At 39.4% G+C, this 19,438-nt stretch overlaps 1 protein-coding gene across 1 annotated transcript in view; it reads right to left on the bottom strand.

The window, feature by feature from the left end:
* FRAS1 (Fraser extracellular matrix complex subunit 1) overlaps positions 1-19,438 on the bottom strand; it is a 513,961-nt gene that overhangs the window by 135,971 nt on the left and 358,552 nt on the right. The window contains exons 30-31 of the mRNA XM_018049625.1: positions 8,077-8,230; positions 1,081-1,259 (exon numbers count right to left, since the gene is read on the bottom strand). Coding sequence (XP_017905114.1) covers positions 1,081-1,259; positions 8,077-8,230 — 333 coding nt within the window. The remainder of the gene's footprint in view (positions 1-1,080; positions 1,260-8,076; positions 8,231-19,438) is intronic.

The raw sequence follows: 19,438 nt of genomic DNA, 5'->3' as shown, positions 1-19,438 counted from the left end.
ATACCATAGACTGGGTGGTTTCTAAATAATAGAAATGTAATTCTCTCAGTTCTGGAGGCTGGAGGTCTGAAATCAGGGTACCAGTATGGTTGGGTTCTGGTGAGGGCCCTCTTCTGGGTTGTAGACTAGATTTTTCATCGTATCCCCATGGAGGGCAGCAGAGATTGGAAGCAAGCACTCATGTGACTCCTGTAAGTAAACTAATCCCATTCATGAGGGGACAACCCTCGTGTGTGTGTGTGTGTGTGTGTGTGTGTGTGTGTGTGTGTGTGTGTTAGTCCCTCAGTGATGTCTGACTTATTGCAACCCCACAGACTGTAGCCCACCAGGCTTCTCTGTCCATGGGATTTGCCAGGCAAGAATACTGGAGTGGATTGCCTTCCCCAGACAACCCTCATGACCTCATCTAATTCTAATCAGAGGCACCACCTCCATATACCATCACATAGACGGGTAAGATTTCAACATACTAACTTCAGTTGGACACATTCAGTCTATAGCACTGGTATTTGACTAATCTTAATAAATGATAGTCACACACCCTTACACAATAATAGGCAGTATTCTAAATGCTTTCTCTGTATTAACTCATTAAATCCTTACAATTCATTAAATCCGTACAATCCTATTTTACAGATGAGAAAACTGAAGTTCAAGGATTTCACCCAAGTAATTTTTCCAAAGCTAGTACACGGCAGAAGTAAAACATAAACCCAATGAGTTTGGCTGCTAAACCCATGACCTTATCATAAGATGGTAAATGTTTCAAAAACATTTGCAAAAAGAAAATAAGATTTTTTTTCTCCATATGGCATTTTAACATTTTGAAAATACTTTTTGCCAAACATTTTAGCAATTATCTATTATAAATCTCTTTGCTATGAAATGATGTAGAGATCATAAGGCTGAATTGGCAAATTAATTAAAAATAAATCTCTTGATGCTACTAGTTACATTTTTTCCCCCTCCCAAATGTGACTTGCAGGCAATCATAGAAAATGACTTGGATCATTTATAAATAAGGGTGAAGATTTTCATCAGACCATCCAGATATCAGAAAATTCAGGAAGCAGATGGTACCTGAAAGCGGAAGGAGTCACTCTGGGCTGGGACCCCTGAGTGCCTGTACCACACGATACCTTCGTTGATATCTTGCTGGGTGAAGGTGCTGGTGGGAGTTGCTGTCCTCCCATCAGGCAAGTGCTGCCCTCCATCTGCAGGGCTGTCTGCAGGCATATTAACCAGAAGGACCACATCCCCTAAGAAAAACACATAGTTAGTGAGGACCCTGGGAGAGGGAAAAGTCAATCAGAACTCTCATCTCCTTCTTTATCACTTTTTTTTTTAACAGAAAAGATATGGTACACTTCATTTTTATCTAAGGCGAAGGAAAAGACATAAACACAGAACTCAGTAGGTGTCATCAAAACCACCTTTAGACAAAAAATACCCAGTCTTTCAGTTAAAAGAGCTAAAAGCCATTCAAGGGCAATTCATGTATGAAGTTACTGACTTGTATCTATTAAAATTATATAAGAAGATTCTAACAGCTGTGAACATTGTGAATACTGGGCATTGAAGACATTCATTTCTACCCACAACTTTCTATGAACAGAAGATGCTTTCTAACCAGGAAACTTTTGGTGTAAACAAAAGGGGAAACTAGAAAAAAATCAGGAAGAGTTCTATACAATGAAAATAATAATAGCTAATACTGGAATGCATATGACAGGTTCTGCATGAAGCACATTGCATAGTGGTTCAAACCCCGCTCCACCACATAGAGGTGGGAGAGCTTACGTACTATAAGCCTCTGTCCCTCATTGGTGAAAACAGAGTCATAGTACATACTTCACAGGTGCTTAAAAAGAATGTTGGTTATCCTTACCACTGTGTTACTGAATCCTCCTGAAGATGCTATTATCATCTGCATTTTAAAGACAAAGTAATCTGTCTTTAAACTCAGAAAAGTTCAAGAATTTGTTTGAGGTCATGCAGATCTGAAGTGGAGGAGCTGGGATTTGAATCCGAAGCTCATTTTCCTAGTCATGAAACTCTATTACCCATCATGATTATTTTATGTTCACAGACCAACATTTACTTTGATAAATAACTGATCATGTTTTTTCCTCCTCGACTCTCTAAACTTTATTAGAATTGAAGTAATGAAATCTACATCTAAACACCACCACCAACACTAATCTGTTTCTATTGTTTGTTCTTCACCTGGAGCTACTATTTTCTTAAAGTGAGATTGCAAATTCAGACGTGTTATAGAAACAATCAAAATTTCACGAGGAGAATGTTCCTTCAAGTGAAGCCCAAGAAAAAAGAATGGATGAGGTTTAGGAGGGAGGGGACATGGGTGTACCTAGGGCTGATTCTTGTTGATGTTTGACAGAAAACAACAAAATTCTGTAAAGCAAGTATCCTTCAATTAAATAATAAATAAAAAAACAGAAGACACATTCTTGTGAAAATGAATCTAACAGTAAATCTGAAAGAAGCCTCTCTACCACTCTGATATGAAGAGGGAGAGAAGAGTGTGTGTGTGTGTCTGTGTCTGTGTATATGTGTGTGTGTGTGTGAGAGAGAGAGAGACAGAGAAACTGTACATATCTTTTAAATGTTATGTAGAAAAAAAAACAGACCTTAGTGTACGAGACATATTGGGCAATTAACAGTACACTTTGATTATCTTAGAGAAATTAGTTTTCCTTCTCAACAGAAATACTGATTCTAATATTAATATGCACTAAATTCAAGTTGAAAATGAACATAATATCCTAATAGTGATGAAATACTGAAGTAATGGAAAAACATCAATATTCTTATTAAAATAATCATGTGTAGAATCAACTCATTCTATTTATTTCTTGGACTGTTTCTCATTTGTACCTAAGTCACAAATTCCATTATCCATCTCTTGCTGGTTCAACTTCTGTTCATAATACCTTGTTAATAAACATGCTTTCCCAGGATGTGGACTGCTTATGAATGTGGGTAGTTGCAAAATATTCTGAGAGGAGATTTCCACAATGAAATTATGGAGAATAGAAAAATATCTAAAGATCAATTTCCTAGATATTCTGCTTTATAACAGGAAAGCTAATTAAGCAGGGTTTTCTTAACAAGTCCTAATGAAATAAACCTATTTTCCAGATTAAAAAAAACCCATTGCCCTACTATGCAGATTAACAAGAATCATAAGATATTGACTAATCCCATTAATTTCAACTCAGTAAACAGTCAGTGAGCACCTGCTAGGTGCTAACTGCTGTGGTCAGCCCTTTGGGATGGGGGACTCAAAGATCAGTAGGATGATGTTCCTGCCTCTGGAGATCAGCCCCAGAAGCAACTGGGAGCCACTGTGAGAGTTTCAGTAGGTTAATGGCAAGAACTGATTTTTAGTAGAACACAGAATGTATGTGAAAGTTCTGTGAAAGAGGCTGGATTTTAATTTAGAAAACCAATAACAACAGTAGCTAATATTTATGTGGACAGTTTGACCAATTACAAAACTGCAAAACCCAGATGAAATAAACTCAAGTAACAGAGGTAAGATCTGAAAGACATAAACAGATACTAGAATCATTAAAGAAGTGGAAGCAACCGAACTTAACAAGTGTGGCTGTAAAGGGTGAGAAAGAGGGAGGAATCAGATAATCCCCTATTAGGTTGGGTGATGAGTAAGGAAGCAAGGCCACTAATGGGATGAGCTGGTAGAAGAGAAGATGAGGAATTCAGCACTGGGTATGTGGAATCCAAGGTCTCTTTGTAACAAACCCACAAGTAGACAGGGAGAAATACCGATATTTTGTGGGGTTCACTCCTTCCAAGTGAGAGCTTTTGCATTGTAACTCATCTCTGCTTTTATCATAGTATGACAAAATACAAGATGATTCTTTAAATATATGAAAATCCAGGTTTGAAAATAGTCCAGGCTTAAAAAACAGAAAATGATATCTACTAGTGTTTTCCTTGATATTGAAGTCAATATTTTAACCAAGAATCTTGACGGGAAAAGGTAATAGGTTTTAAGAATTAGAATCTCATTGGAATCACAATGAATTATTTTGGGGTTGAGATAATTTGCATTGAAGTTTCCTTACACTATGCTAAATAACTTGGAGTTGGCAATGTAAGTCAGATTCTCCCTCAGATGATACTCAAGTTACTTCAATAAAACCATCTCATTTAATTTACTCTCAAATCTGCTAAAGGTACACATATTAATCAACTTGCCTAAACTTACATTTGAAAAAAGTGGTGAGTCTGAAGGTAGGTCCTTTATGTGTATACTACATGAGCAATTTAAGGAAAGATATAGCCATCTGAATGCAGAGTTCCAAAGACTAGCAAGGAGAGATAAGAAAGCCTTCTTAAGTGAACAATGCAAAGAAATAGAAGAAAACAATAGAATAGGAAAGACTAGAGGTCCCTTCAAGCAAATTAGAGATACCAAGGGAACATTTCATGCAAAGATGGGCTGGATAAAGGACAGAAATGGTATGGACCTAACAGAAGCAGAAGAGATTAAGAAGAGGTGGCCAGAATACACAAAACTGTACAAAAAAGGTATTAAAGCTCAACTGGAACATTCCAATGTGATGAGGGAGTGCATAGTAGCTAGGGTCGCACTGAGGTAAGGGCTCCATAATTCACAAAACCAGGATAGATGGATGTAAGTAGATTTGTATTAAGTGGGCTTCTGGTTCCCACCACCTTTTTCCACTCTTGAATGGCTCCTAAGGGTAATGTGATTTGATTATTACCAGTGGGGAGCTCTGAACACACAGAAATAGGATTATGTTACTAGGAAGAAGTTAATTAAGAGAGTTATGGGAGAAAAGGGTCAAAATCAAGTCTGTATGGCATTTATCAAGCTGAAATGGCTTAAAAATCACCTCATTGGGCATTGTTCCATTTAATACTTTAACAGACTATTGGGATGGGATACCTTTAAGAAATTTAACTTCTCGATTGTTTTTATGATCAAGATAAAGGTAAAGAATTTAATACATTAAATGAGTCAAAGATTTTTAGAGCTGAAAAGACTTAAACATTGTCTAGCTTAAAATCAGTGGGTGAAATATGGCTAAGTTGAATAAGGTCTATGAACTAATTAGCAGCATTGTGCTGCTGCTGCTGCTAAGTCGCTTCAGTCGTGTCCGACTCTGTGCGACCCCATAGACGGCAGCCCACCAGGCTCCCCCGTCCCTGGGATTCTTCAGGCAAGAACACTGGAGTGGGTTGCCATTTCCTTCTCCAATGCATGCAAGTGAAAAGTGAAAGTGAAGTAGCTCAGTCGTGTCCAACTCTTCGCGACCCCATGGACTGCAGCCTAACAGGCTCCTCCATCCATGGGGTTTTCCAGGCAAGAGTACTGAAGTGGGGTGCCATTGCCTTCTTCTCGTAGCATTGTAGTAGTGCTGATTTACTGGGTTTGATTATTGTTCTATGGTGATGGTGGGGCTGGTTTAATTGCTACGTCATGTCCAAATTTTTGCCACCCCATAGACTGTAGCCTGCCAGGCTCCTCTGTCCCTGGGATTTTCCAGGTAAGAATATGGAATGGATTGCCATTTCCATCTCCAGGGGATACTCCCCACCCAGGGATAGAACCTGGGTCCCCTGCATTGCAGGCAGATTCTTTACCAACTGAGCCCCCAGGGAAGCCCATTGTTACATGGTTATATAACATGTTACTATTGGGGGAAGCAGTTAAAGCATATTCAAGAGCTTTTTTGCACTATTTTTGCAACTTTTCAGTAAGTCTAAAATTATTTTTAAGTAAAAATTTTAAAAATTATCTAGTTTCATCTTTCAAAGAAACCTATGGCTCAAGGGGGTCTACTTGCTTTCCTCAAGGTTATACATCCATAATAAACTACAGTCCAGCTAGACTGATTGTTTTATAGTTTTGTCAATTATTGATTGGATTATGACCTTCAATGCCTTTGTGGACTCTAGAGTTATTCTTAAATAATACTAAGTTAATTTTTTCTTTACCAGAGAAAATACATAATTTTAAGAATCTGATAACCTGAGGAAAAGTGAATTATTATTTCTCTACTATTTATCACACCAAGCAATTTTAATGACTACAGTTTTCATTTTGAAGTAATTACTTATTTCTTTAAAAAAATCTGTCTGTTGTTTTTATTTTTTATAGCATTTTATCTCCTTACAGTTTCAGTTCCTTCTTCTGTGTTTTTAAATCTTTTAAAATATGCTTATCTCATAGTTTTTGTAAGCTAGTTCCTTCATTTGAAATTCTTTGGGTTTTATTTTTCTTGTTTGCTTTGGTTATGGTACTACAGATTGTTTCCTCATATGTTCTGCAATTTTGAATTCTGAGCTAATCTTCAGTGGTTTTATCTGTGAGAATCTGTGTGGTCTGGAGTTAAGAGTGGGCATTCCACAGTAATTTCTACATTTTTCTGCAAGGGACCCAAGAAGCATCATTGGCCTGCGATCAATTTTCACGTTATTGTCTCAGCTTTGGGTTTCTCAGACAATGCAAATGGTATAATAGAACTTTGGGTCTTCAGGAAAAACAGGCCTGAAGTTCTGAATTCTTAGTAGGCATTTTTTGTTCTACTCTGAGCCCTGGGAAACACTGGTAGTTTCTTTGCCATCTATCTGTGCTGGTGAGCTTCTTGTCTTAATTCCAGCTTTCTGTCTCTGCATGGGCATTAAATCCCAAGCCCCCTGTGTTACTGAGACATATACAACCCGTCTCAGAGAAGACACGCCATCAGCTCCTGCCCAGGTTTGCAGTTCCTTCTCTGTTTCTTGCACCTGGAGATTCTTCTGTATCCTTGAGGGATCAGCTATGAGTGCCTTTTAGTTCTTCATCTTTTATCCATCATTTCTAGGTGATAATGATAGGCTATCACACTCTACTATCTGTCTGGAAGTGGAAGTAACAATGGAAAACTTGAGAAATGCTTTTATGTAAAGACTTTTTTTTTTTTTTAAATAAAAAGAAAGTCACAAGAAGAAAGCAGGTGAGGGGGAATTTCCTAGTGGTCCAGTGACTAGGACTTGGCATTTTCACTGCTGGGGCCAGGTTCAGTTCCTGGATGGGGAACTTTCACAAGCCAAGTGGCAAAAAGAAAAAAAAAAATCAGTGATGGAAACAAGGTAGAGTTTAAGAACCTGAACTTTGACATTCAGTTCAGTTCAGTTCAGTCACTCAGTCGTGTCTGACTCTTTGGGATCCCATGAATCGCAGCACGCCAGGCCTCCCTGTCCATCACCAACTTCCAGAGTTCACTCAGACTCACGTCCATTGAATTGGTGATGCCATCCAGCCATCTCATCCTGGGTCGTCCCCTTCTCCTCCTGCCTCCAATCCCTCCCAGCATCAGAGTCTTTTCCAGTGAGTCAACTCTTCACATGAGGTGGCCAAAGTACTGGAGTTTCAGCTTTAGCATCATTCCTTCCAAAGAAATCCCAGGGCTGATCTCCTTCAGAATGGACTGGTTGGATCTCCTTGCAGTCCAAGGGACTCTCAAGAGTCTTCTCCAACACCACAGTTCAAACGCATCAATTCTTCAGCACTCAGCCTTCTTCACAGTCCAACTCTTACATCCATACATGACCACAGGAAAAACCATAGCCTCGACTAGACAGACCTTTGTTGGCAAAGTAAAGTCTCTGCTTTTCAACATGCTATCTAGGTTAGTCATAACTTTCCTTCCAAGGAGTAAGCGTCTGGTAGTAAAGTCTGGGTTAATTTAGCTCCCACCATCTATGAAGAAAGAGACCGTTTTTCACATTCCCACTGCGCTCTATCCTCACCCTCAAGTGCATTGGCTCTAAAGGGAAGTTGTTTTAAAACTTACCTTTTAGGTTTAAATATACTATGTTTACATTACTTAGCATACTACCTAGTACCTGATACGGACACAGTGTGATAGTGCTCTTTGATTATTCTTTCTTTAAAGGAGATGTGTTTGAAAGACAAGTTCATTGGAAACACAACCTGGCTGTGTGGCATCACACAGAAGCGAGTCCAACACAGCTGAAAGCAATGATGAAATCATGACAAAGGAAAAAAAAAGTTACCAAATTGGGGGTGGTCCTGTGTGATTTTGTAGATGATTTCTGCAGCACTGGCACCTGGAGCTTCTGCCTGTAAGATTCTGTTAGTAATCTGCAGCATCCCACCTTCCGGAACCCATACCATTGAATTGGCCACAAGCCGAAGACCTCGATCATTCTAGAATAAAGAGAGAGTACAGCATTAGGTTCCCTGGTTCATATCCGGGTGTCCCCTTGGTGATTTTGGCTTGCCTGGTGGCTCAGTGGCAGAGAATTCACCTGCCAGTGCAGGACATGAGGGTTCGATCCCTGGGTCAGGAGAAAGGAATGGAGAAGGAAATGGCAACCCAGTTCAATATTCCTGCCTGGAAAATCCAATGGACAGAGAAGCCTGGCAGGCTACAGTCCATGCAGTCACAAAAGAGTTGGCCGCAACTGAACAACAACAAAAAATAAGGCATCAGTCTTTAAAGATATAAGTTATTAGGTCCTATTCCTGCTAAATGTTGTCTAAAAAGAGAGATTCATAGCTTTAGAGTCACACTGTGAACAATATGTATATGTGTAGATATAAACACGTGTAAGTATATAGGTAGGTAGGTATATATCCTGCTTTTTTCTTCTAATTTCTCATGAGCAAATAACTTGTATCATTTAGGAAGACTAAGCCTCTCCATTTCTTTATTTCATTTGTGCATCTAACTGTCCTTCCATCCTCCCCATCCACCTATATTCAACAACTATTCATTAAGCCTCTATTATATGCCAGATCTTTTGCTGGAGGACTGAGGTATATAAGCCTGGCTGAAATAAGACCTCAGTTTCAGGACCTACAGTCTAGCTGGGAAGATAGACATATAGTTAGGATGCATCACAAGTGAGGCTTCAGCAGGGCACCATGAGAGAATAGAGACAGGAGATATCCTCTTTGGGGAAGGAATGTTCAGGAAGGCTTTCCTAGGGAAATGCCACTTAATTCTTGAATGACCGAAAAAGGCTTTTTCTAAGTGAATAAGAGAAACAGACTCCAGGAAGAGGGCCTAGTCTAAGTGAAGATGTTAGCCAATGCAATGTGTGCTTAATAAACTATCCAAGTGTCCAGACAAGAAAAATTTAGGGAGCCAGGGGAAGCGAAAGTCGCTAAGTTGTGTTTGACTCTTTGTGACCCCATTGACTGTAGCCTGTCAGGCTCCTCTATCCATGGAATTCTCCAGGCAAGAATACTGGAGTGGGTTGCTATTTCTTCCTCCAGGGGATCTTCCTGACCCAGGGATGGGACCCTGGTCTGCTGCATTGCAGGCAGATTCTTTACCATCTGAGCCACCAGGGAAGCCCGAGCAAGAGGAGGGGATGAATAAAAAGTGAACTTAATGTTGGCTAGGAGAAGGTGGAAGCCACACCGACAGTCTCACTTTAGCGTGTAGGCCCTGTAAAGTCAACATGAATCTTCAGGGAAGGAAGAGGATGATCAGGTCTGGGTTTTAGAGAACCTCCAACAGCAAGAGATGGTAGGGACTAGGGCTGGGATGAGTCTGGGGCTGCAGAAACCATTTAACATGTTCTTATAACGGCTTAGGTGAGAGAAGACAAAGGTGATTGCGGTGGGAATGAATAGTGTTTTTAATTTCTATCTCCTATACTTTAGAAAAAGAGGAACAGATTCTGGAAACACTGCAGAGGCCAAACTGATGGGCCTGGAAGACTGATCGAAAGTGAAGCCCTTAGAAGCAGCAGTAGGGAACAGCTGACTGGTAGACATCACCTCGTTAGTGCTCCCGAGAAGGCAACCATTCTAATTGCTAAAGCTAATGTCATTAAGAAGTGCTGCCACTCCTGATTTGCAGGCGCACACCTCTTCCAAGCTTCCTAATTGACATTTTCCACAGGATGGGATTAGTGAGACAGCCTGTGCTCTGGTTTCATTTTTCTTACTTTCACAATCGGTAAATCTGATATTTCAAAATAGGACATTTCAGAAGGGATGTTATTTTAAATGACTGCTGTTTCAAATATGCCAATAAATAGGACGGAACAAACAGCACGCCCAGGAGGAGAATATTCGGAACACAAGACAACAAGTATTCCTTTGCTGCCACTTGAATGAGAGCATTTGCCCCTCTCAGGACGTGGCCACAGACATTTTTACCACAATCACTGAGAAACTGAGTCAGTGCCCAGGAGAATGTTGCTGTTGCCAACACACCTTCTACGTGATTGGTAATCAAGGGCAAAATCACACTGAATTTTCACAATTCAGATGGCATATTATTTATGAAAATATCAAGATACTCCCCAAACTTGGCATGTCACCTACCAGAATTCTGGGGGAAAGGGACCTATTAACTGTGTGTGTGTTGGTCAATCAGTCGTGTCTGACTCTTTGCAATCCCGTGGACTGTAGCCCGCCAAGCTCCTCTGTCCATGGGATTCTCCAGGCAAGCATACTGGAGTGGGTTTACATTTCCTCCTCCACTATTAACTCTAGCAGTTTTATATAACATAATAATTACTTGAACCCAGGAATATTAATTGCTAGAAATCTTTCTAATAGCACCAGCCTCATCACACCTGATTGTGTGATGGAGATCAGTCACACACCAACCACCATTTTCTTGGACTGATGAGTAGTATGGTTTTTCACATTCCAAACAAGTAAATAAGCACTGTGCCCTGAATGCATATCCCCAGATCTTTCTTCTACTGAATTTCTATATTGACTACACTTTATCAATTCAATTCTTTGTAACTCCTGTCTGAGTGTCAGTTTTTAAGAAACAATTCTTTTTGCAACTCAGTGTTCAGAAACCAGCACCATCTGGAAGCCTCTCACAGTTTCAGTCTCTCAGGCCCCATCCCAGACATTCTGAAGTAGAATCTTCATTTGAATTTTTTACTAGTTTTATTGAAGTATATTTGACAAAGAAAAATTGTATATATTTAAAATATATAACTTCCCTGGTGGCTTAAAAGCAAAGAATCTACCTGCAATGCAGCAGATCTGGGTTCAGCCTCTGGGTTGGGAAGATCCCCTGGAGGAGGGCATGGCAACCCACACCAGTATTCTTGCCTGGAAAATCCTATGGACAGAAGAGCCTGGCAGGCTATAGTTCATGGGGCCACAAAAGTCAGACACAACTGAGCAACTAACACTTAGTTACTTAAGGTATATAACGTGATGTTTTGTTGTATGTATAAATTGTGAAATGATGAACACAATCAAGCTAATTAAGCCTTCCACCACCTCACAGAGTTATAGACTTTTGTGTATGATGAAAACACTGAAAATCAACTCTCTTAGCAAATATACAATACAGAATTCTTAAGTATAATCACCATGCTATATGTTAGATCTACAGAATCATTCATCACTTATGACAGAATCTTTCTGCTCTTTGACCAACATCTCCTGGTTTCCCCCACTCCTAGCAGCCATCATTTTACACTGTTTTTATGAATTCAAATTCTTTAGATTACAAATGTGAGATAGTGCAATCTACATGGGCTTCCCTTGTGGCTCGGCTGGTAAAGACTCTGCCTGCAATGGAAGAGACCTGGCTTTGATCCCTGGGTTGAGATGATTGCCTGGAGAAGGGAAAGGCTACCCACCCCAGTATTTTGGCCTGGAGAATTCCATGGACTGTATATTTCATGGGGTTGCAAAGAGTTGGACACGAATGACCAACTTTCACTTTCAGCTTATTTTATAACCTCGTGTCTGCAGTCACAAATGACAGCATTTCTTTTCTTTTTAAAGGCTGAGTAACATTCCATTGTATATACAACCACATTTCCTTTATCCATTCATCCACACTTAGGTTGTTTTTATATCGTGGCTATTGTAAATAGTCCTGCAATAAACATGGGAGTGCAGATATCTCTTTGAGACACTGACTTCATTTCCTTTGGACATATATCCAGAAATGGGATTGCTGGATTATATAGTAATTCTATTTTTAACTTTTTAAGGAACATCCATACTGTTTTCCACAGCAGCTGTACCAACTCAGAATTCCACCAACAGTGTATAAAGGTTCCCTTTTCTCCATACCTTCACCAATACTTGTTATTTGTGTCTTTTTGTGAACAGCCTTCTAACAGATATAAGATGATATCTCATTGTGGTTTTGATTTGTCTTTTCCTAATTACTGATTTTGAGCCCCTTTTCATGCATCTTTTGGCCATTTGTATGTCTTCTCTGAAAAATGTCTATGCACCTTCTTAGCTCCTTTTTAAATCATTTTTTTTAGCTATTGAGTTGAGTTCCTTGCATATTTTAAACAATAACCCCTTATTGGATAGATGTTTTCAAAATTTTCTCCCATTCTTTACTTTGCCTTTTCATTTTGTTGGTTTCCTTTGGGCACAGCATTTTAGTCCCACTTATGTTTTAATAAAATCCCCAGGAGATATGGAATCATGCTAAAGTGTGAGAAGTCTGGCCCAAGGACAGAGATCACAATGGGTTTAGAATGCTTCTCCCAAACTCCATAGACAAGCCTTTAAGAATATTTACATTTATAACAGAGTAATACATATGCCTTTGTTCTGGAACTGTTTGTTGACAGTACTTAAGAAGAAATGGACAACCATCCAAGGAAGAGAAGTATAATTCTTCCCATTTATTATGATGAAGATGATTTTGTCAGTTGCTTTCTTTTGGGGTAGGGTCCAGGGAAGATTCAAGAAGAAAAGAATAGAAGTCTGTGCACCATCTTTTTCTATAGCTAACATGTCCTAAACAAATTTGAATCTACTTTCCCCAGTGGTTCTGACATTTTGCAATTTCTTTATCTCCTTATACAGGCACACCTTGGAGATACTGTGGATTTGGTTCCAGACCACTGCAATAAAGCAAATATTGCAATAAAATGAGTCACACAATTTTTTTGGTTTCCTGGTACATGTATAATTATGATGTACCTACGGGGCTTCCCTGGTGTCTCAGATGGTAAAGAATATGCCTGCAATGCAGGAGACTTAGGTTCAATGCCTGAGTCAGGGAGATTCCCCCTGGAGAAGGAAATGGCAACCCACTCCAGTATTCGTGCCTGGAGAATTCCATGGACACAGGAGCCTGGCAGGCTATGGTCCATGGGGTTGCAAAGAGTTGGACATGACTAAGCAACTAACACTTTCACTTTACATGATACTGCTGCTGCTAAGTCACTTTTCTGTGTGACCCCATAGACAGCAGCCCACCAGGCTCCCCTGTCCCTGGGATTCTCCAGGCAAGAACACTGGAGTGGGTTGCCATTTCCTTCTCCAATGCATGAAAGTGAAAAGTGAAAGTGAAAGTGAAGTCGTGTCCGACTCTTCGCAATCCCACGGACTGCAGCCCACCAGGCTCCTCCATCCATGGGATTCGCTAGGCAAGAACATTGGAGTGGGTTGCCATTTCCTTCTCCAATGCATGAAAGTGAAGTCTCTCAGTCATGTCCGGCCCTCAGCGACTCCATGGACTGCAGCCTTCTAGGCTCTTCCATCCATGGGATTTTCCAGGCAAGAGTACTGGAGTGGGGTGCCATTGCCTTATCCTTACATTATACCATAGTCCATTAAGTGTCTTTAAAAAACCAATGTACATACCTTAATTAAAATTTATTGCAAAAAATGCTAACCATCATCTGAGCCTTTAGCATGTCATAATCTTTAATAGTAACACCCCAAATCACTGATTATCATTAACAAATATAATACTAATTTAAAAGCTTGAAATATTGCAAAAATTACCAAACCATGTTACGAAGACATGAAGTGAGCAAATGCTGTTGGAAAAATGGCCTTGACAGACTTGCTCAATGCAGAGTTGCTGCTGCTGCTGCTAAGTCACTTCAGCCGTGTCCGACTCTGTATGACCCCATAGATGGCAGCCCACCAGGCTCCTCCGTCCATGGGATTTTCCAGGCAAGAGTACTAGAGTGGGGTGCCAATTTGTAAAAAACACAATATTTGCAAAGCACAATAAAATGAAGTATGCCTATAGGTTTTTTTTTTTAATGGTACACATATCCTTCTAAGTTCAAGAAATTAGCCATAATTTCAGTTGAAGAATCTTCTGCCTAGTGATGTTTTATCTATTCTTCAGGGTACCACATTAGAAGGAAATGAAATCTCAACAAGGGATATGGGGGCATAATTAAAATAGTGATTTAAATTAAATAGTTCTAATTCATTTCATAAAACAACAGGCATACAGAAATGCTGGTAATAAAGTTTAGCTATTATATGCTGCATCACAAACAAAGATTTTAATTTTGTAAACCAGAAGTAAAGGCACATGACTTCATCATTTGGAGGAAAAATCCCACAAACACAATGGAAACTCCCTCCCTCCCCAGTTAAAGACTGGAACATAAATGATGAGCTCAACTATGATGGTGTACCCCAACCTGACTTTATTCAATACAAAATGGCTATAATTGGATATAACAGCAACCCTCACATATTATTTATTCTATAAGAAATAATTTATAATGGCTCATTTAAACCATGGCTTTTAAAATGTAATCCTGGAAGTCATAGTGGATTTTAGGGAAGGATTATGTGAGGTGACACCTATAAGGTGAAACACAGATGCTATCTATCAGAATGAAAAACAATGAAAAGATAACTTCACTGTTTTGTGTTTGCCAATATGTGTATATGCCTCAGAAACTGCAGCTTTGGATCAAGAGTACAGAACCATTGATCCATGTAAATTTCAACTGCTTTATAAATGAACAAATACATAAATATTTTGTAATTGACAAACACTTTTCGAGAGTATACTCTGAGTGATGTACCTTACAAGATGCTAAATTGAACCAGCTCAACAAGTCCAAAACAGGTAAAAACCTGATATGTGGTGAGGCTTTACTTATTTATGAGGGAGGAAGACTCTTTTTCAAGGAAATAAACATCTTCATGCCATTGATATTTATAACTCTCACCAACACCCCTGTAATCAAACTGTGTCCCTGTAAGACAACCCATGGGAGGACAGGTTTTAAGAAAATTGAGGGAAAGCACAACAGGGCTTTTCAGCTGCACATGAGCCTTACCAAGGCCAAACAGCCAGAGAAGGCTTTCAGCAATAGAATTTTCCATCCAGGTCATAGCATGACACTTGGGGGTTTTTAACATCAAAGCATTACCCAGTTGCAGAAAACTGCTCAGACAACAACAAACGAGGTCAGAAAGATCATCAGATTTATTCCCAAAGCAGAAAAAGAGGCATGATTTTCAGAGATGCTTTAATTAAATAAAAAGGTAATTCCTTGAAAGCCCAGCAGTGGAGAGAAATCTGCCAATAACCAAGGCTTCTCCCTGCCTACATTTTAGCCCTTATTAGACCCCAATTGTTTTAGAATCGTATTTCTACAGGCTTGAGTTTGGTAATCCACCCAATTAATGAAAGCCTATTCAGTAGAGCATTCTTTATTACCTTTTAATCTTTTTGAATTCTTTTGCCTCCTTCCCCCAACAGAACATGTTTCATCAGTCTTGGGCCTGTTTTCTCCTCAGCAACTCAGTATAAGCCTGGAGGGTAGCAGTCAAGTTTACTCACTGCCAGGGCAAGGATAAAAACATAAATTTTGGGAAAGTAACACAGAATCTGGTAAATAAGAGTGGAACCAACAGCTCTTAGCCACAGTTTCAGATGGGCCATTCCAGCATCAGCAGAAGAGCCCAGTAGGCTGATGAATCTGACGCAAGGAATCTACTCAAAGGTAGGCTTACCTCCAGCTGTTGCCTCCACCCACCTATCTCTCCATCCAACAGAAACATACTAAGCTTCCACAACGTGTTTGGCTCAGGGCTCCAATACTGAAACAGTTCCTGCTCTCACAAAGCTTCCTTTTTCCATCCCTCCTTCCCTTTCCATCTGTCTTACTAGATTAAGTTCTCTGTTGAACAACACTGGGAGTAATTTGTACATTCATTCACTAGGAATTAGATCTAAAATCCTTGGTCATTCTATTTAAGCCACCTGCTAGACATCGGCCAATAATTGTCCTCACCCCAAATTTAATACACAGGTAGCCTCGGGGTAAGGACTTTGATGCTCTCTTCAGAAATGGCTAGCAGAACAAAATCAGTCATGGCTGACTATGTACCTATTGGACGCCACTAGCAGTTAAGGCAATTTTTCCTTCTCGGGCTTGGGTAGACTTATGATTATAAATAGCTTCACTCATTTCAAGATGTGGTAAGTCTACAGGGAAGATCTGGAGAGGCTTGGGGCCCAGACTGCTTGGATAGGACATTGAGAAACTGACTAAATTATTGTCTCCATTCTGTCCATTACGGGGATAAGAATATATATGACCAAAAACACTAGGGAAAAATGAGCTAGAATGTAAAAAAGCCATATGGTTAAGTGTGAGGAGACAGAACATGCTTGATTTGAAATCTCAGATCCATCACTAAATAACTTTTGGAGAAATAAACATTTTTAAACCTCTTTAAATGTTTTTAAATCTCCTTTATTTCAGTTTCCCCTTTTGGAAAATTAAAGATAATAATTCGACAAATTCCCTATAATGATCTTGAAGATCAAAAAAAGTAGTTCACATCAAGCATTACTGCCCAATGAAAAATAAAACAAACACAAAATTTCTTCCACCAATAGTAGAATATCCTTTAAAGGTAATAAGGTTACACAGCCTCTATTTTAACCTTCTTCACTAGGATATTGTAAAGATGAGCAGAACAGATGTCAGAAAAAAGCACTCTGAATTCCTGAAAGAAGATACAGTCTACATTTGTAAAATATCTTCAGGATGAGACTGACATGCTTATTATTCATACATTGTAATGGCTGCCGGGGCTCTGCTAGCTGGTTTCACTTTTCTAATTCATTGGCTTAGAAGCCATTAGCTCACCTGATGGACAGGTAAGCACAGCACTACAGGAGATAGAGGCATGGAAGGGGGAGGGGGGGAGGACAGTCACATGACTCCCAGCTTGTAGGCAGTATAAGGATTCTCAAGTTCTATGCTTAAGCCTAATTTATAAATTAAAATTCTGTTTTTCTTTGCCATGTTTTGGTATTCAAAACATCTAAAATCCTAGAAATACCCTTCAGTCATGGGCCATGATGGTGCAACACACTGTACTAAGCTCCAAACATGGAAACTGAAACCTTGATAGGAAGGGTGGCTGCTAGGGTTGCACTGAAATCCTGTAACAATCTTAAAGAAACCGAGAAGGAAGAACAGAAAACTTTCTGTGTCTATCTAGACTACACCTCTTCAGAAGTAAGCCTCGTTTTCCAGGGCAATTGCAAGAGGGTGATAATTAGAATTAGCTTCAAGGTGGCTATCTGCCAACTCGATCTCATCATCAGCCTTCGCCTCCTCCCACCCATCTCATCCCACCATCACTGTTTTCAACAGCTGAAAATAATGAGACCAGAGACTGAGAAACCATCTGGCAAACCAGATTAGATTCAGCTCTTCACCTTCACAGGGATCAATTGCAAATTGTAAGTGATCGTTGGTGAGAAAGTGACAAGTGATTTCTAAACTGTCCTCAGCACATCAATCTCTCTAGCTAATCATCAGTGACACTTCAATAGGTGCTGATATTTGGAATGAGAAGTTATAAAAAAAAATGATAAGTCTCCCAACCTGCCATCATGGGAAAGAGTCATTCTTGCTTTTACAGAGAAAAGAGCTTCGAGTGAAATATCATCAAGTAATACATGACTTTGAAAATATTTTTCGATTAGCATGGGCTAGCCCATTTGTATTTCCCTAAATGTGGTGGCCATCCTATTAGCAGTATCCAAAATCTTTTATGTTGTACATGGATGAGATTGTCTAAAATGGCTATGTATTAATTTTAATAAGTTGGGAAAAAAAATTTAATTCTACATTAAGTCCAGGATTTCACAAGTGCTATTTATTAGGAAGAAGTCATGATTTTAAAAAAGTAAGTTGAATCACTAATCATGAGAGAAATATAAAGCAAAACTACAATGAAGTATCACCTCACACTGGTCAGAATGGCCATCAATAAAAAACCTACAAACAAGAAACGCTGGAGAGGGTCTGGAGAAAAGCGAACCTCCCTACATTGTTGGTGGGGATGTAAATTGGTACAACCACTATGGAAAGCAGTATGGAGGTTCTACAGAACTACGACATGATTCGGCAATCGCACTACTGGGCATGTCCCCTGAGAAAACTACAATTAGAGAAGATACATGCACCCCAATGCTCACTGCAGCACTATTTACAATAGCTAAGACACGGAGGCAACCCAAATGCCCATCAACAGAAGAATGGATAAAGACAATATGGTATATGCACCATTGTGCATAGGTGGGATATATACACAGCGGAATAGTACTCAACCATAAAAAAGAATGAAACAATGCTATTTATGGACCTGATGGGTGGACATGAATGGACCTGACCTAGAGATTGTCATACTGAGTAAAGTAAGTCAGACAGACAAAGACAAATATATGAGATCGCTTATATGTGGAATCTTAAAAAATGGTACAAATGAACTTATTTACAAAACAGAAATAGAGTCACAGATGTAGAAAACAAGCTTATGGTTACCAAAGGGGAAAGGTGAGGGGGGTATAAATTAGGAGATTAGAATTGAGATATACACACAACTGTATATAAAATTGATAACTAACATGGACCTGTTCCATAGCACCGGGAACTCTACTCAGTACTCTGTAATGATCTACATAGGGAAAGAATTTAACAAAGAATTGAATATATGTATATGTATAACTGATTCATTTTGCTGGACACCTGAAACTAACACATTATAAATCTATACTCCATAAAAATTATTTTTTTAAACAGTGGTGGTTGTGGTACTTTAGTTGCTAAGTCGTGTCTGACTCTTGCAATCCCATGGAGTGTAGCCCGCCAACCTCTTCTATCCATGGGACTCTCCAGGCAAGGATACTGGAGTGAGTTGCCATTTCCTTCTCCATTTAAAAAAGTAAGTTGATTCAAATAAAAGTATTCTGTAAGTAATAGGACAGGCACTCATGGATACAGCAAAAACCCAGGGAAGTGGTATGGGGATGGCTTAAGCTGAGAACCACTGCTCTTTACTGGGTATCTACCTGCTAGGCCAAGTATTCCTATGATTACTAAAAGAGAGAGTTTCCTTATCCTGTTTCAGCTGGACTAACAGATGGCTGAACTCATCTTTTTCTGATTCATTATAATCTGACTATAGGCTTCATATCACACGAGCCATTTTAAAAGAGCAGATAAGAACAGGGGTCTAATTGATTCTTATGATCATGCTCAGGAAGGAAGCCAAAAAAATCAGTGGACAATGAGGTATTTTCATGGCAGCAAGTCAACACAAAGGTTCAGAAGTGTCCCTTTTGCAGAGAACATGGGGACAGTTCTTTTGGGCCAA

The sequence above is a fragment of the Capra hircus genome, chromosome 6, assembly GCF_001704415.2.
Source record: "Capra hircus breed San Clemente chromosome 6, ASM170441v1, whole genome shotgun sequence".
In the NCBI taxonomy this organism is placed as follows: domain Eukaryota; kingdom Metazoa; phylum Chordata; class Mammalia; order Artiodactyla; family Bovidae; genus Capra; species Capra hircus.
This window is presented reverse-complemented; position numbering and strand designations above follow the sequence as displayed.